The sequence below is a fragment of the Bradysia coprophila genome, chromosome IV (genome assembly GCF_014529535.1).
Source record: "Bradysia coprophila strain Holo2 chromosome IV, BU_Bcop_v1, whole genome shotgun sequence".
NCBI classification, from domain to species: domain Eukaryota; kingdom Metazoa; phylum Arthropoda; class Insecta; order Diptera; family Sciaridae; genus Bradysia; species Bradysia coprophila.
In genome coordinates, this window is record NC_050738.1 from 5,068,255 (window position 1) to 5,094,731 (window position 26,477).

Here is a 26,477-nt window from a genome sequence, read left to right on the forward strand (position 1 = left end):
ATTGTTTGCAATAGACACCTTAAAAGGTTGAAATAAAAAAAAACCGGGCTAAAGCAACGTCATCTGTTATCACTTCTCTGAATATTTTACATTTGAGTGTTAGTTTACAAACAGCCTTTCCCCAGGTAAGTTCACTGAAAAATATCATCAAACGATGATAAAACTTCCAAATAATCGAGATACAATATCAATAGAATGTTTTATCGATAATCGATAAATATGGACTGATAATCGAATTATCAGTCGAAATTTACCGATTATCAGTCAATATGTATCGATTATCGATAACATTCGATTTATATTGATTTTTCGAAAATATCGAAAATATCGATAATCGATTCTAAGGAAATAATTGATATCTTATCAATCGAATCAATTATTATCAAACCTTTCACTGTAGAAATTAAAAATTATTGACCGTTTTGGAGAGAAACTGCCTGAAGATGGAGGGATGAGTCAAAACTTATATGAAAATATTCAATGACAAGCACAAAGAAAACAAGTTATAATTAATTGCCTCCATTTTTAGCATTCAACATACCTATCTCTCAGTACCCTTGTCAGATTTGACACTTGTCAAAACGTGTGAGTGTGAGTGTAATGTGTTTCTTTTTGCATTGGTTTTTCAGGGGTTGATGGTCGGAGTCACTTTTATTTACCTTCCGGCTTCTCAGTTATTAACTAAAAGAATAATGAAGACAGGCAACATCAATCTTTGAATGACATTATTAACAAAATCTGGAAGTCGTCGATTATTTGTCTACGTTTGAATATTCATAACATCAACAGAAATGGACAAAACATTGATGGACTCGCCTTTAAAGGCACTTCTAAATAACACTCGTCCGTCCCCAGGACCATCAAATGCATCAAAGGTAAACAAATCGATGAAATCGAAAAGATTATTTATTCACCGTTCTCGATCAATTTCAGATTCAACCTCCACAATCCGCTATGGTTCATCAAGTGCCTATGCCAACAGGTCCTCAAGATGCCATCAGTTCGGTGAAAATACAGTGAGTGTGTCAGAATGCTGCGACGTGAGTTTTACAATTAAATTACATTTTTCTCCCGTTCCCCCCAGAAATTGTGTGTCCACAGTGAACCTCGGCTGCGAACTTAATCTACAAAACATAAACTTTCGTACAAGAAATTCCGAATACAATCCATCGCGGTTTCACGGTGTTGTCATGCGAATTAGAGAGCCTCGATGCACGGCATTGATATTCAAGTCGGGTAAATTGGTGTGCACCGGAGCACGAAACGAGGAATTTGCTAATCTCGGCACCAGGAAGTTTGCGCGAATTATTCAGAAACTCGGCTATTCGGTAAGTGTGACTCGAGTCAACAGTTTAGGACAATGGGCTAACAAAAACATTTTCAGATAAAATTCAAAGAATTCAAAATACAAAATCTGGTCGCCACTGTGGATCTTCGGTTTCCAATTCGATTGGAAAACTTGAATCAAATGCACGGACAATTCAGCTCCTATGAACCGGAACTATTCCCAGGACTTATCTATCGAATGGTGAAGCCCAGAGTTGTTCTGCTAATTTTTGTGAACGGAAAAATTGTCTTCACCGGTGCCAAATCCAAGGCAGAGATCAACGAGAGTTTAGAAAATATTTATCCAATTCTGCAGAGTTTCAGAAAGAACTGAACGACGGATGCTTTTACAGTTTATGTATTTATATTATGAATCAAATAGAATTTGAAATTCGGTGTGTTGTATGTGGAACGCAAGACGCGAACTTCAACATTTTAAATAATTTTTATAGAAAATTGGTTTCATTGTTCATCCATAAAGGAAAAGATGAAACAGAAAGCCAACCTTTATGTTTCTTTTCATGCGAGGGAATCAAGCTGACGTTTTGTCGCAGTTCGCAGTATCATCTAGTGAACTTCTTAAAGCTAAAAAAAGGTTTGGTGACGTTTTACTTTTACTGCGAGCGAAGCGAGTGAGTTTTTCTAACTTATTTTTACGATTGAACAATGAATTGTGGCAGTCACTGTCGATAACCTCGATTCGCTCAAGTTGGAATTATCTACTTTTCTTATATGCAAAATCAAAATTTTCAGTGTTTTGCTAACTTGCCATTCCACAAGTAGCCGTAGCTTCCTATTTAGGATAATCGGCACAAAGTTTTCTTGTTTGGTACTATTCGTCCGTTGACTACCGCTTGCTTGTCTTTCCTAAAAACCGTGCGAACTCCCGAGAGCAAAGTTTACGGTTTCTGCACTTACCATCAGCGTTTCAATTTCATTTGCGAAAATCAGTTTTTGAAATTTGTAATGAAACTGGAAGGCGCTAATCGCATTAAACTCCGTCCACTCACCGTTTGACTAAATGAACGTAAACAGATTTAAATCGGAGCTAGTGCGATTGGCCCCTAACTTTAAGGAATTCAGGAAAATATGTGTAAGTGTTATCTTTGAATTGATACAAAAAATTCGTCAGTTCCTAAACTGAGAAGTGTATTCTCAAACGTCCTAGCATTGCTAGCCTGCTACGCAAGGTTTCTGACCCATGTAGATCCCTTACGATAGCTCAATTGACTCGTAGCTGAGCTGAGGCAAGAAAATGCAATGAAGGCTTTACAGAGATGATCCATTAAGTATGATTTATAGTCATCAACCGCGCTCCAGCTTTCCGTTACAAATATCGGTGCTTGCAGTAAACATATTCTGTGTAAATATTGAATTGTAATAGATGCCAATAAAACCACACGATTAATGATAATGGTATACGACAACGACACTAATCATCGTCAAATGGAATGTTAACAAGGGCATTTCCGCCTTCATTTACCTTTTCTGCCACATTATTTACAGTTGAAAGACAGAATCCAGTCGTCGTTCTCACATTCGACATAGTGTATATTATGTCACTAGGAACAAAAAGGTGCGTTTTTGACCCAGGTGGTGAAAACACCCAAAAATGTAGCAACGCTCCACCTGGGCGAAAAACACACGTTTTTGTTACTAGTGACATAATGTACTACTATACCTCAGAATTCGCAAGGCTGTATACTTGTAGAGGTCATGCTGATGTAGATACGCGGGTGGCACATACAAAATTTGACAGTTTTATACATTTTCGTACTAGGTTCTTAAATTTGACAACTTCATAGTAGATGAATTCTTTTTTTTTGTGTTCCCGCGTATCTAATAAAAAGGCGATCTGCGTGACCTCCCCAAGTATACAGCTTTGAGAATATGAACTTTGTGAGGGTAAACATGAACCGAAAGATAAGTTTGATTTCGAAGGGAGGGTGTTGTGACCTTCGATGTTGTATGGCTCGAAAAATAAATTTTAACGCTTCATTAACGCTTAACTTAAATAATAACTGATATCGTTAATGATGACACATTCTGCGCAACCAAAGGCTCTCTACCAATATCAGGATTTTTTACCTGTCGTCTTCAGAAAGACACACAGTGTTTTAGGGGGTCTAGAGTTAAGGTTTGAGAATCGTTTTAGTTGGCATTGCCACTGCCATTCTGGGTACGAGCAGCTGGCGATAGGTGCAGCCTGACAATCCATTCATTCGCTTCAATTGCTTCTGGGAAAACATATAAAAGAAATGCCTAGCAATGTTAAAACGTAATGCGAATCCAGTAGACTCTAACAGAGTATCGTTACTCTTCCCTTTTTTATACATAAGTCACGTTACGTGCAATTCTCTCGCCGTCTCAAATATCCATGTTGGGTCATTAGAATCGAAGGGGGAATTTTTGACTTTGTTGTAAATATGTCCCTATAGAAATATGGCCAGTATTTTAAGTGCTGTTTGAGCAACTGATTTTGGTAAACGTTTGCCCTTATCGACTAGACTACTAATAATCTAAAATTTTCAACTTTTTTGATTTTTTGCCACCTGAAGTAGTTCTGGCTCATTTTTCAGGGTTTTTAGCCCCGTACGAAGTACGAAGGGGCTTATAGGATTACGATGCCGTGTGTAATTGATGGAATTCGAAGCAGACGGTAAGGGCAAAGTGTTTGCCTATGTTCATAGATGACGAATCCGCAATAAAAATTTGGGCCGTCTGTCCGTCTGTCCGTCACGTCGATATCTTGAGTAAATCAAATCCGATTTCGAAAAAAAAAAATTTCCCTGAAAGATAGTCAAAATAGTGAGGCTAAGTTCGAATATGGGCATATTCGGGTCGGCCCTTCGTGAGTTAGGGCCACCTAAGTGATTTAAGGTCTTTTGGTGATATTTATGGCAAAATAAACGATGGAAATGTAAATGACACGGCAAATGATAGGTATTGTCAATACCAATCCAGGAAAAAAAAGTTTTTTAAAATCGGGTGAGTGGACCATGAGTTAGGGCCTTAGAAGTGAAAAGCTACCAGGGCCCTATGTGTATTTTACATAGAACTCAAGTAAATTTCATTCGTTTTTCGTAATTTTTGTGTCATTTGGAAGGTAATCAAAGGCCGAATAGAATGTAGTTGAAAAAAAATTAAATTTGGGTCCTCGGACTAAGGCCGCTACTAGGGCCCTATGCGTATTTTACATACAACTCGAGTAAATTTCATCCGTTTTTCGTAATTTTTGTTTCATTTGAAAGATAATCGAACACCGAATAGAATGTTGTTGAAAAAAAAAATTAAATTTGGATCCTCGGACTGAGGCCGATACTAGGCCCTATGTGTATTTATACTCAATAAATTAAAATTTTAGGGCTATTTGAAATTTTTGTTTTATTTGAAAGGAACGTCGTACGGGGCTTCGTAATTGCGCTATGCGCAATTTCTAAGATGTACACATTACATAATAATTTTACTTTAACTACTTTAACCGGCGCATAGACTTACGGTCAAAGTAGGGTGACAGACGCACTAGGGTCACGGACGCAATAGATATACGGGTTTGTACGGGGCTCAGTCGCAGCAAACGCTCCGACTGTTCTGATGGCTCGTTTTGTGTCTATTGCCTGGATTATTTGTGAACACGACAGAGTAAAGGTTTATTTTACTCTGCCGTGTTTGTGAATCGGTCTCATTCGAATTAATAATAAAATTTCAGTCACTTCTCAAATTTCGTTTTAAATAAACGAAATATTAGTAGCCGAAAGCTCTACCGAGTGAAATGCAGCTTGGAAACTAAAGCTCAAATGTTATAGATTTTTAGTACATTCCGTACGTCAGTCCAAATATATTTATTTTGACGAGTGATTGAGTACGTGATAAGGCAATGTAATAGTATCCTTGCTTGTAAGTATCTTGTTTTGACAAGGGTGACCTTTGCGGAAAAAGTCTAAGGCGAGTGGAGTAATCACACAAGCCAAAACGCTATTTACGTATCTGTAGTGGACGAAAGTGCCTAAAATCAACCAACCGCAACAAGGCGCAATTTTTTTTTATTTTTTTATTTTTGTGAACCAACTTTACTGCTATGACATTTCATGGCTATTTACCGGAGTGAAATTCTACTGTAGGTATATGATATGTAGTACAAATTTCCAACACAAAATTACGGGCATTTCAGCGTTCTATGCAACCTGTTGACATAAAATCACCTTGGTTGTGACGTATATTCTAGTACAGACACTTGTTGCGTTGTTTACAAAATCAAATCAAATGAGTAATGAAAACAGATTGTAGACTTCTTGTCATTGTTGTGTGACATTAAATGCTTGCTACGTAAACTGGGTTTTTACTTGTGAATGAGTCAATTCATAACTTACTCGACGCTACTCATCAGTAATAGGTAATTATGAGCTTAGACAATAGACAGCTGTTAGAACTATTAATTTTGTGGATTAATACGGCCTTAAGATAATCAATGTACAATACACAGTGTCCTCTTTTGAATCATAACAAATCGAAGAATGTTTTCTGTTATCAGAGCCTTATCATCAACTTGAAAACAATCGGACAGCCGATATTATTTATACTCTCAGTACATCAAGCGATTTTTCTATTTATTTAGAAAATGGCATTCACCCGTAGAACAGAAGTCAGACACATATCACAAGCGGAATTGATTAAAATCGCGGAAATATTGAATGTACCGTCTAGCAGCCCGGCCTGGAAAAAGGTGATGCAAATTGTGCCTTCCGAATTGATAGATCATGAACAATTGAACGATTGCAAACCGAAGTACAATATCCAAAACATCAGGTAATTATCGAACGAGTTTACAGATCACTAGCGACTGAGTGAATGCTATAATTGTGACCATTCCACAACAGATCAATAGAAAAAGCTGGTGGAAGGCTTAAAAATTCTGCGTACATTTTCCTTGAAGAATGGATGACTTCTGGCAAAATTCGACCCACACTCAGTCACCTATTACAGCTGCTTGTAAAGTCTGAACTATGGCGAGCCGCAGAGTACGTAGCAATCAATTTGTTGAGCGGTAAGTCTTGAATCAAATCCCCTCTCTGCTCAGAATCGATAATTATTCATTTCATATCGTTGTTCAGAAGCACCACCTCAGCGACCAACGACAGGACCTGCCGCAAAAATAGACATTTCTTTGCCAGACGACTTGGGCGGTATTGATAACGAACTGTTGAACGGAAACTATCCGAATACATCGGAGATTATATGGATTTGAATCAGTGCCATGAAGCTGCCAGTAAAAACATTGCGAGCAAGCAAATATTTGACCGTTCGTTGATGCCGGATCGCCCCATAAGCGAACAGGATTTGATACGTATGTCAACTGCGCCGCAATTGGGTCAAGATGCTACTGCAACGCCAGTACAGACAACTAATGACTTAACTCGCAGACCGGAACATCGAGACAGTCAGATACAATTGTCACATGTAAATGGGATACGTCCTACACAACATCGTGCCAATGCGACGAATTCTTCAACGTCTGCAAACAAATCGTCATCGTCTACAATAACGAAGAATGAAACGGTGGATCGAATTTCCGTTCAACCATCGGACACGCCGCACAATTTTGTACCGAATTTTCAGTTTTTTAATGGTGGGTCCAACTCTTCCGATAACTCGCAGTCCAATACCGGCGAACTTCCGAATTTGTCGATTTTGAATGTTGCCAATGGTACAAACGGTCAACGGGAATGCGTTAGCAGAAATGTTCCGCATATCTCACAAATCACGAATCAATCGCAGTCGACGTCCATCAGTGTGATATCAACTGACGAAGAAGAAAATTCTACCGGAAATGTTCCGCATTTGTCAGAGATAATGGAACAGCCCAACAATCTAACGGATTGCTCAACGTCGGCTAATTCCTCCGTTCCAACGTCGCACAATTTTGTACCGAATTTTCAGTTCTTTAAAGGTGGGTCTGACTATTCCGAAGATTCGCATTCCAATACCGGTGACATTCCGAACTTATCAATTTTCAATGTTGCCGATGGTACTGCAAGTGGGCAACCGGAATGCGCAGCCAGAAATGTTCCGTACTTCTCACAGATCACGGATCGATCGCAGTCAACGTCCGGCAGTGCCATGTCGAGGGTGTATTCAAATGATGAAGGTGAAAATTCTACCGGAAATGTTCCACATTTGTCAGAATTAATGGAACAGCTCAACAATCAAACGAATTGCTCAGCGTCAGCTATAAATCCTATGGATCGAATTTCGTCTGTTCCAACATTACCGAATTTTTCGCAATTAATGAATCAGTCGCAGTCGTTAGATAATTGGGGGGAGGAACAAAATTCAACCGATCACCATGAGTCGCCAAACGCAAATATTCCACATTTTTCACAATTACTTAGTCAGTCGCATCCAACATCTGATAATTTAACGTCAGAACAGAATTCCAACGATACACAAGAATGTTTTGATGGAAATGTTCCACATTTGTCACAATTACTGAGTCAGTCGCATCCAACTTCCGATAATATACCGCAGGAACAGAATTCAACCGATGAAGGAGAATCTTTTGAAGCGAATGTGCCACATTTGTCACAATTAGTAAATCAGTCAACTGATGGATCGGGAGCATGAATATATCTAGTTTTTAATGACCATCGAGATCAAATAACTGACAAACTTAAAATAGAAATATTTCACATTAAAAGTAAGCGTTTGAAGGAAGTGCTTTGCATTGTTTGTTTTTTTTTGGCACCTTTGAAGCTTTTGAAGCTTGAAGCTTTTTTGAAGCTATCCTTTAGATAGATACTCTATTGAAATACCTTGACAATGGCACATCACTAGAAAACATTTACCCTGAAATCAACTCTGCAACGTCTTTGAATGGTATCGTTTTCCTGTTTTCCCGCACCTCCCCATAAAATTCTTGAAGTCAGACCTCGGCGTTTTCAATGTTTTGTATCTCGCAATGGACTCTTTAGATTCAGTGCATACTTTGCAGAAGCATCTGTAGTAAATCCAGATGGCGATAGGTCGGAAACCGGAATTACTCAAGAAATAATTGAAATTGACTCACCCTTATAGACAAGATAAGAGCAATTTTGTGGAAATTACGCCGTTTACATTCTACGTTTTTGTGGTTTAATGGAGGCCCGTTTACAAACTTGACATATAGCGTAGGGTATAGATATCTGCTTGTTGAGACGGCAATGTTTCAAGGTTAAGAGACACTAACTCAAGAACAAGCTCACTAAACAAAAAAATTGTTTTTTGAAAACGAAAATTTTCAAAAAATTTGCCTCAATCATGGAATTACGTTAATGAAGAGCTGTGGGAAGTCCTAACCCACTAAAAAATATGAAAAAAAAAATCCTTGACTGAGGAACACAAAATTTTTGACTTAAACCCTTTTTCTCAAAAATTTACCATCTGGGACCTATGAGCGTAAATGTAAATGACACGGCAAATGATAGGTATTGTCAATACCAATCCAGGAAAAAAAAGTTTTTTAAAATCGGGTGAGTGGACCATGAGTTAGGGCCTTAGAAGTGAAAAGCTACCAGGGCCCTATGTGTATTTTACATAGAACTCAAGTAAATTTCATTCGTTTTTCGTAATTTTTGTGTCATTTGGAAGGTAATCAAAGGCCGAATAGAATGTAGTTGAAAAAAAATTAAATTTGGGTCCTCGGACTAAGGCCGCTACTAGGGCCCTATGCGTATTTTACATACAACTCGAGTAAATTTCATCCGTTTTTCGTAATTTTTGTTTCATTTGAAAGATAATCGAACACCGAATAGAATGTTGTTGAAAAAAAAAAATTAAATTTGGATCCTCGGACTGAGGCCGATACTAGGCCCTATGTGTATTTATACTCAATAAATTAAAATTTTAGGGCTATTTGAAATTTTTGTTTTATTTGAAAGGAACGTCGTACGGGGCTTCGTAATTGCGCTATGCGCAATTTCTAAGATGTACACATTACATAATAATTTTACTTTAACTACTTTAACCGGCGCATAGACTTACGGTCAAAGTAGGGTGACAGACGCACTAGGGTCACGGACGCAATAGATATACGGGTTTGTACGGGGCTCAGTCGCAGCAAACGCTCCGACTGTTCTGATGGCTCGTTTTGTGTCTATTGCCTGGATTATTTGTGAACACGACAGAGTAAAGGTTTATTTTACTCTGCCGTGTTTGTGAATCGGTCTCATTCGAATTAATAATAAAATTTCAGTCACTTCTCAAATTTCGTTTTAAATAAACGAAATATTAGTAGCCGAAAGCTCTACCGAGTGAAATGCAGCTTGGAAACTAAAGCTCAAATGTTATAGATTTTTAGTACATTCCGTACGTCAGTCCAAATATATTTATTTTGACGAGTGATTGAGTACGTGATAAGGCAATGTAATAGTATCCTTGCTTGTAAGTATCTTGTTTTGACAAGGGTGACCTTTGCGGAAAAAGTCTAAGGCGAGTGGAGTAATCACACAAGCCAAAACGCTATTTACGTATCTGTAGTGGACGAAAGTGCCTAAAATCAACCAACCGCAACAAGGCGCAATTTTTTTTATTTTTTTATTTTTGTGAACCAACTTTACTGCTATGACATTTCATGGCTATTTACCGGAGTGAAATTCTACTGTAGGTATATGATATGTAGTACAAATTTCCAACACAAAATTACGGGCATTTCAGCGTTCTATGCAACCTGTTGACATAAAATCACCTTGGTTGTGACGTATATTCTAGTACAGACACTTGTTGCGTTGTTTACAAAATCAAATCAAATGAGTAATGAAAACAGATTGTAGACTTCTTGTCATTGTTGTGTGACATTAAATGCTTGCTACGTAAACTGGGTTTTTACTTGTGAATGAGTCAATTCATAACTTACTCGACGCTACTCATCAGTAATAGGTAATTATGAGCTTAGACAATAGACAGCTGTTAGAACTATTAATTTTGTGGATTAATACGGCCTTAAGATAATCAATGTACAATACACAGTGTCCTCTTTTGAATCATAACAAATCGAAGAATGTTTTCTGTTATCAGAGCCTTATCATCAACTTGAAAACAATCGGACAGCCGATATTATTTATACTCTCAGTACATCAAGCGATTTTTCTATTTATTTAGAAAATGGCATTCACCCGTAGAACAGAAGTCAGACACATATCACAAGCGGAATTGATTAAAATCGCGGAAATATTGAATGTACCGTCTAGCAGCCCGGCCTGGAAAAAGGTGATGCAAATTGTGCCTTCCGAATTGATAGATCATGAACAATTGAACGATTGCAAACCGAAGTACAATATCCAAAACATCAGGTAATTATCGAACGAGTTTACAGATCACTAGCGACTGAGTGAATGCTATAATTGTGACCATTCCACAACAGATCAATAGAAAAAGCTGGTGGAAGGCTTAAAAATTCTGCGTACATTTTCCTTGAAGAATGGATGACTTCTGGCAAAATTCGACCCACACTCAGTCACCTATTACAGCTGCTTGTAAAGTCTGAACTATGGCGAGCCGCAGAGTACGTAGCAATCAATTTGTTGAGCGGTAAGTCTTGAATCAAATCCCCTCTCTGCTCAGAATCGATAATTATTCATTTCATATCGTTGTTCAGAAGCACCACCTCAGCGACCAACGACAGGACCTGCCGCAAAAATAGACATTTCTTTGCCAGACGACTTGGGCGGTATTGATAACGAACTGTTGAACGGAAACTATCCGAATACATCGGAGATTATATGGATTTGAATCAGTGCCATGAAGCTGCCAGTAAAAACATTGCGAGCAAGCAAATATTTGACCGTTCGTTGATGCCGGATCGCCCCATAAGCGAACAGGATTTGATACGTATGTCAACTGCGCCGCAATTGGGTCAAGATGCTACTGCAACGCCAGTACAGACAACTAATGACTTAACTCGCAGACCGGAACATCGAGACAGTCAGATACAATTGTCACATGTAAATGGGATACGTCCTACACAACATCGTGCCAATGCGACGAATTCTTCAACGTCTGCAAACAAATCGTCATCGTCTACAATAACGAAGAATGAAACGGTGGATCGAATTTCCGTTCAACCATCGGACACGCCGCACAATTTTGTACCGAATTTTCAGTTTTTTAATGGTGGGTCCAACTCTTCCGATAACTCGCAGTCCAATACCGGCGAACTTCCGAATTTGTCGATTTTGAATGTTGCCAATGGTACAAACGGTCAACGGGAATGCGTTAGCAGAAATGTTCCGCATATCTCACAAATCACGAATCAATCGCAGTCGACGTCCATCAGTGTGATATCAACTGACGAAGAAGAAAATTCTACCGGAAATGTTCCGCATTTGTCAGAGATAATGGAACAGCCCAACAATCTAACGGATTGCTCAACGTCGGCTAATTCCTCCGTTCCAACGTCGCACAATTTTGTACCGAATTTTCAGTTCTTTAAAGGTGGGTCTGACTATTCCGAAGATTCGCATTCCAATACCGGTGACATTCCGAACTTATCAATTTTCAATGTTGCCGATGGTACTGCAAGTGGGCAACCGGAATGCGCAGCCAGAAATGTTCCGTACTTCTCACAGATCACGGATCGATCGCAGTCAACGTCCGGCAGTGCCATGTCGAGGGTGTATTCAAATGATGAAGGTGAAAATTCTACCGGAAATGTTCCACATTTGTCAGAATTAATGGAACAGCTCAACAATCAAACGAATTGCTCAGCGTCAGCTATAAATCCTATGGATCGAATTTCGTCTGTTCCAACATTACCGAATTTTTCGCAATTAATGAATCAGTCGCAGTCGTTAGATAATCGGGGGGAGGAACAAAATTCAACCGATCACCATGAGTCGCCAAACGCAAATATTCCACATTTTTCACAATTACTTAGTCAGTCGCATCCAACATCTGATAATTTAACGTCAGAACAGAATTCCAACGATACACAAGAATGTTTTGATGGAAATGTTCCACATTTGTCACAATTACTGAGTCAGTCGCATCCAACTTCCGATAATATACCGCAGGAACAGAATTCAACCGATGAAGGAGAATCTTTTGAAGCGAATGTGCCACATTTGTCACAATTAGTAAATCAGTCAACTGATGGATCGGGAGCATGAATATATCTAGTTTTTAATGACCATCGAGATCAAATAACTGACAAACTTAAAATAGAAATATTTCACATTAAAAGTAAGCGTTTGAAGGAAGTGCTTTGCATTGTTTGTTTTTTTTTGGCACCTTTGAAGCTTTTGAAGCTTGAAGCTTTTTTGAAGCTATCCTTTAGATAGATACTCTATTGAAATACCTTGACAATGGCACATCACTAGAAAACATTTACCCTGAAATCAACTCTGCAACGTCTTTGAATGGTATCGTTTTCCTGTTTTCCCGCACCTCCCCATAAAATTCTTGAAGTCAGACCTCGGCGTTTTCAATGTTTTGTATCTCGCAATGGACTCTTTAGATTCAGTGCATACTTTGCAGAAGCATCTGTAGTAAATCCAGATGGCGATAGGTCGGAAACCGGAATTACTCAAGAAATAATTGAAATTGACTCACCCTTATAGACAAGATAAGAGCAATTTTGTGGAAATTACGCCGTTTACATTCTACGTTTTTGTGGTTTAATGGAGGCCCGTTTACAAACTTGACATATAGCGTAGGGTATAGATATCTGCTTGTTGAGACGGCAATGTTTCAAGGTTAAGAGACACTAACTCAAGAACAAGCTCACTAAACAAAAAAATTGTTTTTTGAAAACGAAAATTTTCAAAAAATTTGCCTCAATCATGGAATTACGTTAATGAAGAGCTGTGGGAAGTCCTAACCCACTAAAAAATATGAAAAAAAAAATCCTTGACTGAGGAACACAAAATTTTTGACTTAAACCCTTTTTCTCAAAAATTTACCATCTGGGACCTATGAGCGTAAATGTAAATGACACGGCAAATGATAGGTATTGTCAATACCAATGCAGGAAAAAAAAGTTTTTTAAAATCGGGTGAGTGGACCATGAGTTAGGGCCTTAGAAGTGAAAAGCTACCAGGGCCCTATGTGTATTTTACATAGAACTCAAGTAAATTTCATTCGTTTTTCGTAATTTTTGTGTCATTTGGAAGGTAATCAAAGGCCGAATAGAATGTAGTTGAAAAAAAATTAAATTTGGATCCTCGGACTGAGGCCGATACTAGGCCCTATGTGTATTTATACTCAATAAATTAAAATTTTAGGGCTATTTGAAATTTTTGTTTTATTTGAAAGGAACGTCGTACGGGGCTTCGTAATTGCGCTATGCGCAATTTCTAAGATGTACACATTACATAATAATTTTACTTTAACTACTTTAACCGGCGCATAGACTTACGGTCAAAGTAGGGTGACAGACGCACTAGGGTCACGTACGCAATAGATATACGGGTTTGTACGGGGCTCAGTCGCAGCAAACGCTCCGACTGTTCTGATGGCTCGTTTTGTGTCTATTGCCTGGATTATTTGTGAACACGACAGAGTAAAGGTTTATTTTACTCTGCCGTGTTTGTGAATCGGTCTCATTCGAATTAATAATAAAATTTCAGTCACTTCTCAAATTTCGTTTTAAATAAACGAAATATTAGTAGCCGAAAGCTCTACCGAGTGAAATGCAGCTTGGAAACTAAAGCTCAAATGTTATAGATTTTTAGTACATTCCGTACGTCAGTCCAAATATATTTATTTTGACGAGTGATTGAGTACGTGATAAGGCAATGTAATAGTATCCTTGCTTGTAAGTATCTTGTTTTGACAAGGGTGACCTTTGCGGAAAAAGTCTAAGGCGAGTGGAGTAATCACACAAGCCAAAACGCTATTTACGTATCTGTAGTGGACGAAAGTGCCTAAAATCAACCAACCGCAACAAGGCGCAATTTTTTTTATTTTTTTATTTTTGTGAACCAACTTTACTGCTATGACATTTCATGGCTATTTACCGGAGTGAAATTCTACTGTAGGTATATGATATGTAGTACAAATTTCCAACACAAAATTACGGGCATTTCAGCGTTCTATGCAACCTGTTGACATAAAATCACCTTGGTTGTGACGTATATTCTAGTACAGACACTTGTTGCGTTGTTTACAAAATCAAATCAAATGAGTAATGAAAACAGATTGTAGACTTCTTGTCATTGTTGTGTGACATTAAATGCTTGCTACGTAAACTGGGTTTTTACTTGTGAATGAGTCAATTCATAACTTACTCGACGCTACTCATCAGTAATAGGTAATTATGAGCTTAGACAATAGACAGCTGTTAGAACTATTAATTTTGTGGATTAATACGGCCTTAAGATAATCAATGTACAATACACAGTGTCCTCTTTTGAATCATAACAAATCGAAGAATGTTTTCTGTTATCAGAGCCTTATCATCAACTTGAAAACAATCGGACAGCCGATATTATTTATACTCTCAGTACATCAAGCGATTTTTCTATTTATTTAGAAAATGGCATTCACCCGTAGAACAGAAGTCAGACACATATCACAAGCGGAATTGATTAAAATCGCGGAAATATTGAATGTACCGTCTAGCAGCCCGGCCTGGAAAAAGGTGATGCAAATTGTGCCTTCCGAATTGATAGATCATGAACAATTGAACGATTGCAAACCGAAGTACAATATCCAAAACATCAGGTAATTATCGAACGAGTTTACAGATCACTAGCGACTGAGTGAATGCTATAATTGTGACCATTCCACAACAGATCAATAGAAAAAGCTGGTGGAAGGCTTAAAAATTCTGCGTACATTTTCCTTGAAGAATGGATGACTTCTGGCAAAATTCGACCCACACTCAGTCACCTATTACAGCTGCTTGTAAAGTCTGAACTATGGCGAGCCGCAGAGTACGTAGCAATCAATTTGTTGAGCGGTAAGTCTTGAATCAAATCCCCTCTCTGCTCAGAATCGATAATTATTCATTTCATATCGTTGTTCAGAAGCACCACCTCAGCGACCAACGACAGGACCTGCCGCAAAAATAGACATTTCTTTGCCAGACGACTTGGGCGGTATTGATAACGAACTGTTGAACGGAAACTATCCGAATACATCGGAGATTATATGGATTTGAATCAGTGCCATGAAGCTGCCAGTAAAAACATTGCGAGCAAGCAAATATTTGACCGTTCGTTGATGCCGGATCGCCCCATAAGCGAACAGGATTTGATACGTATGTCAACTGCGCCGCAATTGGGTCAAGATGCTACTGCAACGCCAGTACAGACAACTAATGACTTAACTCGCAGACCGGAACATCGAGACAGTCAGATACAATTGTCACATGTAAATGGGATACGTCCTACACAACATCGTGCCAATGCGACGAATTCTTCAACGTCTGCAAACAAATCGTCATCGTCTACAATAACGAAGAATGAGACGGTGGATCGAATTTCCGTTCAACCATCGGACACGCCGCACAATTTTGTACCGAATTTTCAGTTTTTTAATGGTGGGTCCAACTCTTCCGATAACTCGCAGTCCAATACCGGCGAACTTCCGAATTTGTCGATTTTGAATGTTGCCAATGGTACAAACGGTCAACGGGAATGCGTTAGCAGAAATGTTCCGCATATCTCACAAATCACGAATCAATCGCAGTCGACGTCCATCAGTGTGATATCAACTGACGAAGAAGAAAATTCTACCGGAAATGTTCCGCATTTGTCAGAGATAATGGAACAGCCCAACAATCTAACGGATTGCTCAACGTCGGCTAATTCCTCCGTTCCAACGTCGCACAATTTTGTACCGAATTTTCAGTTCTTTAAAGGTGGGTCTGACTATTCCGAAGATTCGCATTCCAATACCGGTGACATTCCGAACTTATCAATTTTCAATGTTGCCGATGGTACTGCAAGTGGGCAACCGGAATGCGCAGCCAGAAATGTTCCGTACTTCTCACAGATCACGGATCGATCGCAGTCAACGTCCGGCAGTGCCATGTCGAGGGTGTATTCAAATGATGAAGGTGAAAATTCTACCGGAAATGTTCCACATTTGTCAGAATTAATGGAACAGCTCAACAATCAAACGAATTGCTCAGCGTCAGCTATAAATCCTATGGATCGAATTTCGTCTGTTCCAACATTACCGAATTTTTCGCAATTAATGAATCAGTCGCAGTCGTTAGATAATCGGGGGGAGGAACAAAATTCAACCGATCACCATGAGTCGCCAAACGCAAATATTCCACATTTTTCACAATTACTTAGTCAGTCGCATCCAACATCTGATAATTTAACGTCAGAACAGAATTCCAACGATACACAAGAATGTTTTGATGGAAATGTTCCACATTTGTCACAATTACTGAGTCAGTCGCATCCAACTTCCGATAATATACCGCAGGAACAGAATTCAACCGATGAAGGAGAATCTTTTGAAGCGAATGTGCCACATTTGTCACAATTAGTAAATCAGTCAACTGATGGATCGGGAGCATGAATATATCTAGTTTTTAATGACCATCGAGATCAAATAACTGACAAACTTAAAATAGAAATATTTCACATTAAAAGTAAGCGTTTGAAGGAAGTGCTTTGCATTGTTTGTTTTTTTTTGGCACCTCTGAAGCTTTTGAAGCTTGAAGCTTTTTTGAAGCTATCCTTTAGATAGATACTCTATTGAAATACCTTGACAATGGCACATCACTAGAAAACATTTACCCTGAAATCAACTCTGCAACGTCTTTGAATGGTATCGTTTTCCTGTTTTCCCGCACCTCCCCATAAAATTCTTGAAGTCAGACCTCGGCGTTTTCAATGTTTTGTATCTCGCAATGGACTCTTTAGATTCAGTGCATACTTTGCAGAAGCATCTGTAGTAAATCCAGATGGCGATAGGTCGGAAACCGGAATTACTCAAGAAATAATTGAAATTGACTCACCCTTATAGACAAGATAAGAGCAATTTTGTGGAAATTACGCCGTTTACATTCTACGTTTTTGTGGTTTAATGGAGGCCCGTTTACAAACTTGACATATAGCGTAGGGTATAGATATCTGCTTGTTGAGACGGCAATGTTTCAAGGTTAAGAGACACTAACTCAAGAACAAGCTCACTAAACAAAAAAATTGTTTTTTGAAAACGAAAATTTTCAAAAAATTTGCCTCAATCATGGAATTACGTTAATGAAGAGCTGTGGGAAGTCCTAACCCACTAAAAAATATGAAAAAAAAAATCCTTGACTGAGGAACACAAAATTTTTGACTTAAACCCTTTTTCTCAAAAATTTACCATCTGGGACCTATGAGCGTAAATGTAAATGACACGGCAAATGATAGGTATTGTCAATACCAATCCAGGAAAAAAAAGTTTTTTAAAATCGGGTGAGTGGACCATGAGTTAGGGCCTTAGAAGTGAAAAGCTACCAGGGCCCTATGTGTATTTTACATAGAACTCAAGTAAATTTCATTCGTTTTTCGTAATTTTTGTGTCATTTGGAAGGTAATCAAAGGCCGAATAGAATGTAGTTGAAAAAAAATTAAATTTGGGTCCTCGGACTAAGGCCGCTACTAGGGCCCTATGCGTATTTTACATACAACTCGAGTAAATTTCATCCGTTTTTCGTAATTTTTGTTTCATTTGAAAGATAATCGAACACCGAATAGAATGTTGTTGAAAAAAAAAAATTAAATTTGGATCCTCGGACTGAGGCCGATACTAGGCCCTATGTGTATTTATACTCAATAAATTAAAATTTTAGGGCTATTTGAAATTTTTGTTTTATTTGAAAGGAACGTCGTACGGGGCTTCGTAATTGCGCTATGCGCAATTTCTAAGATGTACACATTACATAATAATTTTACTTTAACTACTTTAACCGGCGCATAGACTTACGGTCAAAGTAGGGTGACAGACGCACTAGGGTCACGTACGCAATAGATATACGGGTTTGTACGGGGCTCAGTCGCAGCAAACGCTCCGACTGTTCTGATGGCTCGTTTTGTGTCTATTGCCTGGATTATTTGTGAACACGACAGAGTAAAGGTTTATTTTACTCTGCCGTGTTTGTGAATCGGTCTCATTCGAATTAATAATAAAATTTCAGTCACTTCTCAAATTTCGTTTTAAATAAACGAAATATTAGTAGCCGAAAGCTCTACCGAGTGAAATGCAGCTTGGAAACTAAAGCTCAAATGTTATAGATTTTTAGTACATTCCGTACGTCAGTCCAAATATATTTATTTTGACGAGTGATTGAGTACGTGATAAGGCAATGTAATAGTATCCTTGCTTGTAAGTATCTTGTTTTGACAAGGGTGACCTTTGCGGAAAAAGTCTAAGGCGAGTGGAGTAATCACACAAGCCAAAACGCTATTTACGTATCTGTAGTGGACGAAAGTGCCTAAAATCAACCAACCGCAACAAGGCGCAATTTTTTTTATTTTTTTATTTTTGTGAACCAACTTTACTGCTATGACATTTCATGGCTATTTACCGGAGTGAAATTCTACTGTAGGTATATGATATGTAGTACAAATTTCCAACACAAAATTACGGGCATTTCAGCGTTCTATGCAACCTGTTGACATAAAATCACCTTGGTTGTGACGTATATTCTAGTACAGACACTTGTTGCGTTGTTTACAAAATCAAATCAAATGAGTAATGAAAACAGATTGTAGACTTCTTGTCATTGTTGTGTGACATTAAATGCTTGCTACGTAAACTGGGTTTTTACTTGTGAATGAGTCAATTCATAACTTACTCGACGCTACTCATCAGTAATAGGTAATTATGAGCTTAGACAATAGACAGCTGTTAGAACTATTAATTTTGTGGATTAATACGGCCTTAAGATAATCAATGTACAATACACAGTGTCCTCTTTTGAATCATAACAAATCGAAGAATGTTTTCTGTTATCAGAGGCCTTATCATCACTTGAAAACAATCGGGACAGCCGATATTATTTATACTCTCAGTACATCAAGCGATTTTTCTATTTATTTAGAAAATGCATTCACNCACGAGAAGAGAGAGGATTGACTTGGGAAAAAGTCTAAGGAGTGGAGTAATCAAGCAAGCCAAAACGCTATTTACTGTAATCTGTAGTGGACTAAGTGCCTAAAATCAACCAACCGCAACAAGGCGCAATTTTTTTTATTTTTTATTTTTGTGAACACAACTTTACTGGCTATGACATTTCATGGCTATTTACCGGAGTGAAATTCTACTGTAGGTATATGATATGTAGTACAAATTTCCAACACAAATTACGGCATTTCAGCGTTCTATGCAACCTGTTGACATAAAATCACCTTGGTTGTGACGTATATTCTAGTACAGACACTTGTTGCGTTGTTTAACAAATCAAATCAAATGAGTAATGAAAACAGATTGTAGACTTCTTGTCATTGTTGTGTGACATTAAATGCTTGCTACGTAAACTGGGTTTTTACTTGTAATGAGTAAATTCATACTTACTCGACGCTACTCATTCAAGTATAGGGTAATTATGCTTAAGACAATAGACAGCTGTTAGACTATTAATTTTGTGGATTAATACGCCTTTAAGATAATCAATGTAACAATACACAGTGTCCTCTTTTGAATCATAACAAATCGAAGAATGTTTTCTGTATCAAGAGCCTTATCATCACTTGAAAACAACGGACAGCCGATATTATTTATACTCTAGTACATCAGGTTTTTCTATTTATTTAGAAAATGGCATTCACACCGTAGAACAGAAGTCAGACACATATAAGCGGAATTGATTAAATCGCTGGAAATATTGAAATGTACCGTCTAGGCCCGCACGGCCTGGAAAAAGGTGATGCAAATTGTGCTTCCGAATTGATGAGATCATGAACAATTGAACGATTGCAAACCGAGTACATATCCAAAACATCAGGAGGTATTATCGAACGAGTTTACAGTATCACTGACGACTGAGTGAATGCTATAATTGTGACGATCCATTCACAAAGTATCATAGAAAAGCGGTGGAAGTAAAAATTCTGCGGTAATTATCTTGAAAGAATGGATGACTTCTGGCAAAATTCGACCAACCTCAGCTCACCTATATTACAGCTGGCTTGGTAGAATCTGAAGTATGGGAGCCGCAGAGTACGTAGCAATCAATTTGTTGAGCGGTAAGTCTTGAATCAAATCCCTCTCTGCTCGAATCGATAATTATTCATTTCATATCGTTGTTCGAAGCACCCTCAGCGACCAACGACAGGGACTGCCGCAAAAATAGACATTTCTTGCCAGACGAGACGACTTGGGCGGTATTGATAAACGAACTGTTGAACGGAAACTATCCGAATACATCGGAGATTATGGATTTGAATCAGTGCAATGAAGCTGCCCAGTAAAAATTAGCGAGCAAGCAAATATTTGACGTTCGTTGATCTGGGATCGCCCCATAGAGCGACAGGATTTGATAGTATGTCAATGGCGCCGCAATTGGGTCAAGATGCTACTGCAAACGCCAGTACAGACAACTAATGACTTAACTCGCAGACGGAACATCGAGACAGTCAGATACAATTGTCACATGTAAATGGATACGTCCTACACAACATCGTGCCAATGCGACGAATTCTTCAACGTCTGCAACAAATCGTCATCGTCTACAATAACGAAGATGAAACGGTGGATCGAATTTCGTTCAACATCGACACGCCGACTCGACAAATTTTGTAACGAAGGTTTTCAGTTTTTTAATGGTGGGTCCAACTCTTCCGATACTCGCAGTCCAATACTGGCGAACTTCCGAATATTTGTCGATTTTGAATGTTGCCAATGGTACAAGTACAACAGGTCAACGGAAATGCGTTAGCAGAATGTTCGCATATTCACAAATCACGAATCAATCGCGATCGACGTCCATCAGCGAGATGTCAACTGACGAGAAGAAAGTTCTACCGGAAATGTTCCGCATTTGTCAGAGATAATGGAACAGCCCAACAATCTAACGGATTGCTCAACGTCGGCTAATTCCTCGGTTCCAACTCGCACAATTTTGTACGGAATTTTCAGTCTTTAAAGGTGGGTCTGACTATCCGAAGATTCGCATTCCAATACCGGTGACATTCGCGAACTTATCAATTTTCAATGTTGCCGTGGTATTGCAAGTGGGCACCGGAATGCGCGCACGAAATGTTTCGTACTTCTCACAGATCACGGATCGATCGCAGTCAACGTCCGGCAGTGCCATGTCGAGGGTGTATTTCAAATGATGTAAGGTGAAAATTCTACCGAATGTTCACATTTGTCAGAATTAATGGCAGCTACAATCAAACGAATTGCTCAGCGTCAGCTATAAATCCTATGGATCGAATTTCGTCTGTTTCCAACATTACCGTACCGAATTTTTCGCAATTAATTGAATCAGTCGCAGTCGTTAGATAATCGGGTAAAGAAACAAATTCAACCGATCACCATGAGTCGCAAACGCAAATATTCCAAATTTTTCTCACATTACTTAGTCAGTCGCATCCAACATCTGATAATTTAACGTCAGAACAGAATTCCAACGATAACACAAGAATGTTTTGATGGAAATGTTCACATTTGTCACAATTACTGAGTCAGTGCATCCAATTCCGAAATTACGCGGCAGGAACAGAATTCAACCCGATGAAGGAGAATCTTTTGAAGCAAATGTGCCACATTTGTCACAATTAGTAAATCAGTCAATTGATGGATCGGGAGCATGAATATATCTAGTTTTTAATGACCATTCGAAGATCAAATAACTGACAAACTATAAATAGAATATTTCACATTAAAAGAAGCGTTTGAAGGAAGTGCTTTGCATTGTTTTTTTTGGCACCGTTCGGAAGCGTATAAAATTTGAAGTTTACTTTTTGAAGCTATCCTTTAGATAGATATTCTCTATTGAAATACCTTAACAATGGGCACATCACTAGAAAACATTTACTACTAAATCAACTCCGCAACGTCTTTGAATGTCATTGGTTTTTCCTGTTTTCCCACGGCTACATCACATCCATGTGATTTTTCGGAACTAAAGTTGCTTTGAACTTGACTTATCTATCCACCGTATATTATACGATGCTAAATAATAGAATTCCAGGATTCTCAGTTGATGATGCGATATAAATATTGCAGGGAGTCGCCACTCAGTAAATTCAGCCTCCTTTTTAAGGAATAAAGGAGGATATTTAGATATTTAAGTGAGAATTTCAGGAGTTTTTAAAATATCAAGATTTTGGAATTAAATTTGATGAATTCGAAAGTCTTTTGACTTTCCAAAGTCATACTAAAGGATATATGAAGTAAGATTTTTTGGTGTTTTCTAAGGAGAATATTCTTTGGAAAATAATTTTCCGAATTTTTAAACGAAATTAAACAATTAACTTTTCGGCGACGTTTTAACCTTTAAAGGCTTTAAAGTCTATCTTGCTATTATCAGCTTCGATGCTTTAAATTTTGCCATATGGTTACTTATACTTTTCGTTTTTTGTCTGACTCGTTTTTGGTATCGATTTTTGCTAATGAATCGGTCTTTTGCTCGTTTCTACATCTAAAAGGCAAAAAAATATCTTTTACGGGCCGAGAGCGAGGTCTAACAATTTTCGAATAATTGGAAAATCTTCAACTTCATCGTGAAATACAAGTACTTCTAACTATCCGAATAGCCCGCAATCGTTTTCTTCTAAAGAGCTGCTCCTTGAAAATTTCGGGAACAAAATTTATTTCGCGAAATCCTCGCTCAGGATCAGCATTCCTCCACTCGCGGAATGTTGAAGAACCGACACATTTTCTGTTTCTGTGTTTTACTTGAGTTTCTGATTCTCCAATATAAATAATGGCAGCCAAAATTCACAAAAAAACTCATAACATAGAACAGAATATCATATCAAAATATTGATTAATTTATTTTAAGATAAGTCGGGAAAAAGACTGCTCAAATTGCATCAGAACAGCAAAATGTGTCGGTTTTCCAAATTCCGTGAGTGTATGATTGAGGAATAATACGCATTGGCTAACTTAACCAGATGGCCAAACTTTCCTCAAACACGATAAACACCAGAACGAAAGTTAACAATTGATTGACAATAAATGACTAGGCCCACCTAAAGGGTGGTCAGAGTCAGGTTTGGGAAATCCGTTAAGAATTACTCAATTGTCGTGTTATCAAGCGACAAGACAACAATTCTTTTTGGAATTTCCTCAGAGATCACCCGTGCATTATAGCCATCTTCGAACTTAACTTCAGGAATTTAATTCCCGTCGAATAAAAAAAAGTTCTTGAAGTGCCGTTGAGGATTGCTTCAAAGTTATCCGTGTTATCAACGGCGCGAAGCATCGAGACAGTCAATACAATTGTCACATGTTAAATGGGATACGTCTACACAACATCGTGCCAATGCGACGAAATTTCTTCAACGTCTGCAAAAACAAATCGTCATCGTTCTACAATAACGAAGATGAAAACGGGTGGATCGAATTTCCGTTTCAACATCGACACGCCGTCACAATTTTGTACCCCGGAATTTTCAGTTTTTTAATGGTGGGTCCAACTCTTCCGATAACTCGCAGTTCCAATTACCGGCGAACTCCTAGATTTGTCGATTTTGAATGTTGCCAATGTACTGATGAGTACGCAAACGGTCAACGGAAATGCGTTAGCAGAAATGTTCGCATATCTCACAATCACGAATCAATCGCGGTCGAGCGTCCATCAGCGTGAATGTCAACTGACGAGAGAAGAAAGTTCTACCGGAAATGTTCCGCATTTGTCAGAGATAATGGAACAGTCCCAAACAATCTAACGGATTGCTCAACGTCGGCTAATTCTCCGTTCCAAGTCGCACAATTTTGTACCGAATTTTCAGTTCTTTAAAGGTGGGTCTGACTATTCCGAAGATTCGCAATCCAATACCGGTGACATTCCGAACTTATCAATTTTCAATGTTGCCGATGGTACTGCAAGTGGGCACCGGAATGCGCAGCCAGAAATGTTTCCGTACTTCTCACAGATCACGGATCGATCGCACAGTCAACGTCCGCAGTGCCATGTCGAGGGTTATTTTTCAAATGATGAAGGTGAAAACTTACCGAAATGTTCCACATTTGTCAGAATTAATGGGAAGCTCAACAATCAAACGAATTGCTCAGCGTCAGCTATAAATCCTATGGATCGAATTTCGTCTGTTCCAACATTAACCAGTTTACCGAATTTTTCGCAATTATTGAATCAGTCGCAGTCGTTAGATAATCGGGTAAAGAAACAAAATTCAACCGATCACCATGAGTCGCCAAACGGAAATATTCCACATTTTTCTCAATTACTTAGTCAGTCGCATCCCAACATCTGATAATTTAACGTCAGAACAGAATTCCAACGATACACAAGAATGTTTTTGATGGAAATGTTCACATTTGTCACAATTACTGAGTCATGCGCATCCAACTTCCGATAATTTACGCGCAGGACAGAATTCAACGATGAAGGAGCAATCTTTGTGAAGCAAATGTCGCCACATTTGTCACAATTAGTAAATCAGTCAATTGATGGATCGGGAGCATGAATATATCTAGTTTTTAATGACCATCGAGGATCAATATAACTGACAAACTTAATATAAAATATTTCACATTAAAAGTAAGCCGTTTGAAGGAAGTGCTTTGGCATTGTTTTTTTGGCACCTTCCGACAGCGATAAACTCAAAAAATTTAAGTTTACTTTTTGAAGCTATCCTTTTGATAGATATTCTCTATTGAAATACCTTAACAATGGCACATCAGCTAGAAAACATTTACTCTGAAATCAACTCCGCACGTCTTTGAATGTCATTGTTTTCCTGTTTTCCCGACCTACATACATCCATGTGATTTTCGACATAAAGTTTGCTTTGACATTACTTATCTACCATATATTATATCGATGCTAATATCAGATTCCAGGATTTCTCAGTTGAGATGCGATATAAATTGCAGGCAGCGCCACTCAAAATTCAGCCTCCTTTTTAAGGAATAAAGGAAGGATATTTATATTTAAGGAGAATTTCAGGAGTTTTAAAATATCAGATTTTGGATTAAATTTGAGAATTCGAAATCTTTTGACTTTCCAAAGTCATATAAAGGATATATGAAGTAAGATTTTTTGGTGTTTTCTAAGAAGAATATTCTTTGGAAAATATTTTCGAATTTTTAACAAATTAACAATTAACTTTTCGGCGACTTTTAACTTTAAAGGCTTTAAAGTCTCATCTGCTATTTCAGCTTCGATGCTTTAAATTTTGGCCTAATTTCTTATACTTTTCGTTTTTGTCTGACTCGTTTTTGTATCGATTTTGCTAATAACGTCTTTGTGCTCGTCTACATCTAAAGCAAAAAATATCTTTTACGGGCCGACGAGCAGAGGTCTAAACAATTTTCGAATAATTGGAAAATCTTCCACTTCATCGTAGAAATACAAAGTATTCTAACTATCCGAATAGCCGCCAATCGTTTTTCTTCTAAGAGCTGCTCCTTGAAATTTCGGGAAACACAAATTTATTTAGCGAAATCCTCGCTCAGGATCAGCATTCCCCACTCGCGGAATGTTGAAAACCGACACATTTTCTGTTTCTGTGTTTTACTTGAGTTTCTGATTTCTCCAATATAAAAATGCTGCAAAATTCACAAAAAAACCAGTAAAAACATAGAACAGAAATATCATATCAAAATATTGATTAATTTATTTTAAGATAAGCGAAAAAGACTGCTCAAATTGCACAGAACAGAAAATGTGTCGGTTTTCCAAATTCCGTGAGTGTATGATTGAGGAATAATAATACGGCATTGGCTACTTAACCAGATGGCAAACTTTCCTCAAACACGATACACACAGACGAAAGTTAACAATTGATTGACAATAAATGACTAGGCCCACCTAATGGGTGGGTCAGGTCAGGTTTGGAAATCCGTTAAGAATTACTACATATTGTCGTGTTATCAAGCGACAAGACAACAATTCTTTTTGGAATTCCTCAGAGATCACCCGTGCATTATAGCCATCTTCGAACTTAACTTCAGGAATTTAATTCCCGTCGAATAAAAAAAGTTCTTGGAAGTCCGTTGAGGATTTGCTCAAAGTTATCGTGTTATCAAGCGACATAGAA

At 38.1% G+C, this 26,477-nt stretch overlaps 5 protein-coding genes and 1 long non-coding RNA gene across 10 annotated transcripts; 5 read left to right on the forward strand and 1 right to left on the reverse strand.

Annotated features, from left to right (window-relative positions):
- The first annotated feature begins 588 nt into the window (after positions 1–588).
- LOC119066673 (TBP-related factor) lies at positions 589–1,842 on the forward strand. The gene is made up of 4 exons (XM_037169260.1): positions 589–875; positions 934–1,016; positions 1,085–1,328; positions 1,385–1,842. Exons 1-4 carry the CDS (start codon positions 792–794, stop codon positions 1,658–1,660), a joined length of 687 nt encoding a protein of 228 aa, XP_037025155.1. The 5' UTR covers positions 589–791; the 3' UTR covers positions 1,661–1,842.
- Positions 1,843–5,568: 3,726 nt separating this feature from the next.
- On the forward strand, positions 5,569–7,598 carry LOC119066678 (protein Tube-like). The gene is made up of 4 exons (XM_037169269.1): positions 5,569–5,719; positions 5,942–6,132; positions 6,204–6,370; positions 6,438–7,598. The coding sequence occupies exons 2-4, from the start codon at positions 5,945–5,947 to the stop codon at positions 6,569–6,571; spliced, it is 489 nt and encodes a 162-aa protein (XP_037025164.1). The 5' UTR covers positions 5,569–5,719; positions 5,942–5,944; the 3' UTR covers positions 6,572–7,598.
- LOC119066677 (homeobox protein 4-like) lies at positions 6,612–8,037 on the forward strand. Of its 2 annotated transcripts, XM_037169268.1 has the most exons (3): positions 6,612–7,170; positions 7,606–7,831; positions 7,862–8,037. In XM_037169268.1, the coding sequence occupies exons 1-3, from the start codon at positions 6,634–6,636 to the stop codon at positions 7,945–7,947; spliced, it is 849 nt and encodes a 282-aa protein (XP_037025163.1). In that variant the 5' UTR covers positions 6,612–6,633; the 3' UTR covers positions 7,948–8,037. The 2 variants fall into 2 exon arrangements, with proteins under 2 accessions (XP_037025163.1, XP_037025162.1); XM_037169267.1 differs by having other exon boundaries at positions 7,606–8,037.
- A 2,048-nt stretch (positions 8,038–10,085) lies between these two features.
- LOC119066675 (protein Tube-like) lies at positions 10,086–12,554 on the forward strand. 3 transcript variants are annotated; one of them, XM_037169264.1, is made up of 5 exons: positions 10,086–10,236; positions 10,459–10,649; positions 10,721–10,887; positions 10,955–12,348; positions 12,379–12,554. In XM_037169264.1, the coding sequence occupies exons 4-5, from the start codon at positions 11,079–11,081 to the stop codon at positions 12,462–12,464; spliced, it is 1,356 nt and encodes a 451-aa protein (XP_037025159.1). In that variant the 5' UTR covers positions 10,086–10,236; positions 10,459–10,649; positions 10,721–10,887; positions 10,955–11,078; the 3' UTR covers positions 12,465–12,554. The 3 variants fall into 3 exon arrangements, with proteins under 3 accessions (XP_037025159.1, XP_037025160.1, XP_037025161.1); XM_037169265.1 differs by having other exon boundaries at positions 10,955–11,687; positions 12,123–12,554; XM_037169266.1 differs by having other exon boundaries at positions 10,955–12,554.
- Positions 12,555–14,454: 1,900 nt separating this feature from the next.
- Positions 14,455–24,738, forward strand: LOC119066674 (protein Tube-like). 2 transcript variants are annotated; one of them, XM_037169262.1, is made up of 5 exons: positions 14,455–14,605; positions 14,828–15,018; positions 15,090–15,256; positions 15,324–16,475; positions 24,533–24,738. In XM_037169262.1, exons 4-5 carry the CDS (start codon positions 15,448–15,450, stop codon positions 24,687–24,689), a joined length of 1,185 nt encoding a protein of 394 aa, XP_037025157.1. In that variant the 5' UTR covers positions 14,455–14,605; positions 14,828–15,018; positions 15,090–15,256; positions 15,324–15,447; the 3' UTR covers positions 24,690–24,738. The 2 variants fall into 2 exon arrangements, with proteins under 2 accessions (XP_037025157.1, XP_037025158.1); XM_037169263.1 differs by lacking the exon at positions 24,533–24,738 and having other exon boundaries at positions 15,324–16,627.
- LOC119066679 lies at positions 16,607–22,041 on the reverse strand. Its single transcript, XR_005085784.1, has 3 exons — positions 21,979–22,041; positions 18,795–18,797; positions 16,607–16,717 (listed from the first exon to the last, which is right to left on the reverse strand). It is a non-coding gene; the product is annotated as an uncharacterized LOC119066679 (long non-coding RNA).
- Positions 24,739–26,477: the final 1,739 nt, after the last annotated feature.

What these genes read in the sequence shown, in the direction of transcription:
- LOC119066677 (XM_037169267.1), top strand. Translation starts at nt 6,634, where the DNA reads ATGCCGGATCGCCCCATAAGCGAACAGGATTTGATACGTATGTCAACT. An exon ending in GAAATGTTCCGCATTTGTCA is followed by an intron (nt 7,171 to 7,605) that starts GAGATAATGGAA and finishes CCGAATTTTTCG; the next exon opens with CAATTAATGAATCAGTCGCA.
- LOC119066674 (XM_037169262.1), top strand. Translation starts at nt 15,448, where the DNA reads ATGGATTTGAATCAGTGCCATGAAGCTGCCAGTAAAAACATTGCGAGC. An exon ending in CGAATTTCGTCTGTTCCAAC is followed by an intron (nt 16,476 to 24,532) that starts ATTACCGAATTT and finishes GTCTGTTCCAAC; the next exon opens with ATTAACCAGTTTACCGAATT.
- LOC119066673 (XM_037169260.1), top strand. Translation starts at nt 792, where the DNA reads ATGGACAAAACATTGATGGACTCGCCTTTAAAGGCACTTCTAAATAAC. An exon ending in ATCAGTTCGGTGAAAATACA is followed by an intron (nt 1,017 to 1,084) that starts GTGAGTGTGTCA and finishes CGTTCCCCCCAG; the next exon opens with AAATTGTGTGTCCACAGTGA. An exon ending in TTCAGAAACTCGGCTATTCG is followed by an intron (nt 1,329 to 1,384) that starts GTAAGTGTGACT and finishes AAACATTTTCAG; the next exon opens with ATAAAATTCAAAGAATTCAA.
- LOC119066678 (XM_037169269.1), top strand. Translation starts at nt 5,945, where the DNA reads ATGGCATTCACCCGTAGAACAGAAGTCAGACACATATCACAAGCGGAA. An exon ending in TACAATATCCAAAACATCAG is followed by an intron (nt 6,133 to 6,203) that starts GTAATTATCGAA and finishes ATTCCACAACAG; the next exon opens with ATCAATAGAAAAAGCTGGTG. An exon ending in AGCAATCAATTTGTTGAGCG is followed by an intron (nt 6,371 to 6,437) that starts GTAAGTCTTGAA and finishes ATCGTTGTTCAG; the next exon opens with AAGCACCACCTCAGCGACCA.
- LOC119066675 (XM_037169264.1), top strand. Translation starts at nt 11,079, where the DNA reads ATGGATTTGAATCAGTGCCATGAAGCTGCCAGTAAAAACATTGCGAGC. An exon ending in ACTGAGTCAGTCGCATCCAA is followed by an intron (nt 12,349 to 12,378) that starts CTTCCGATAATA and finishes AGGAACAGAATT; the next exon opens with CAACCGATGAAGGAGAATCT.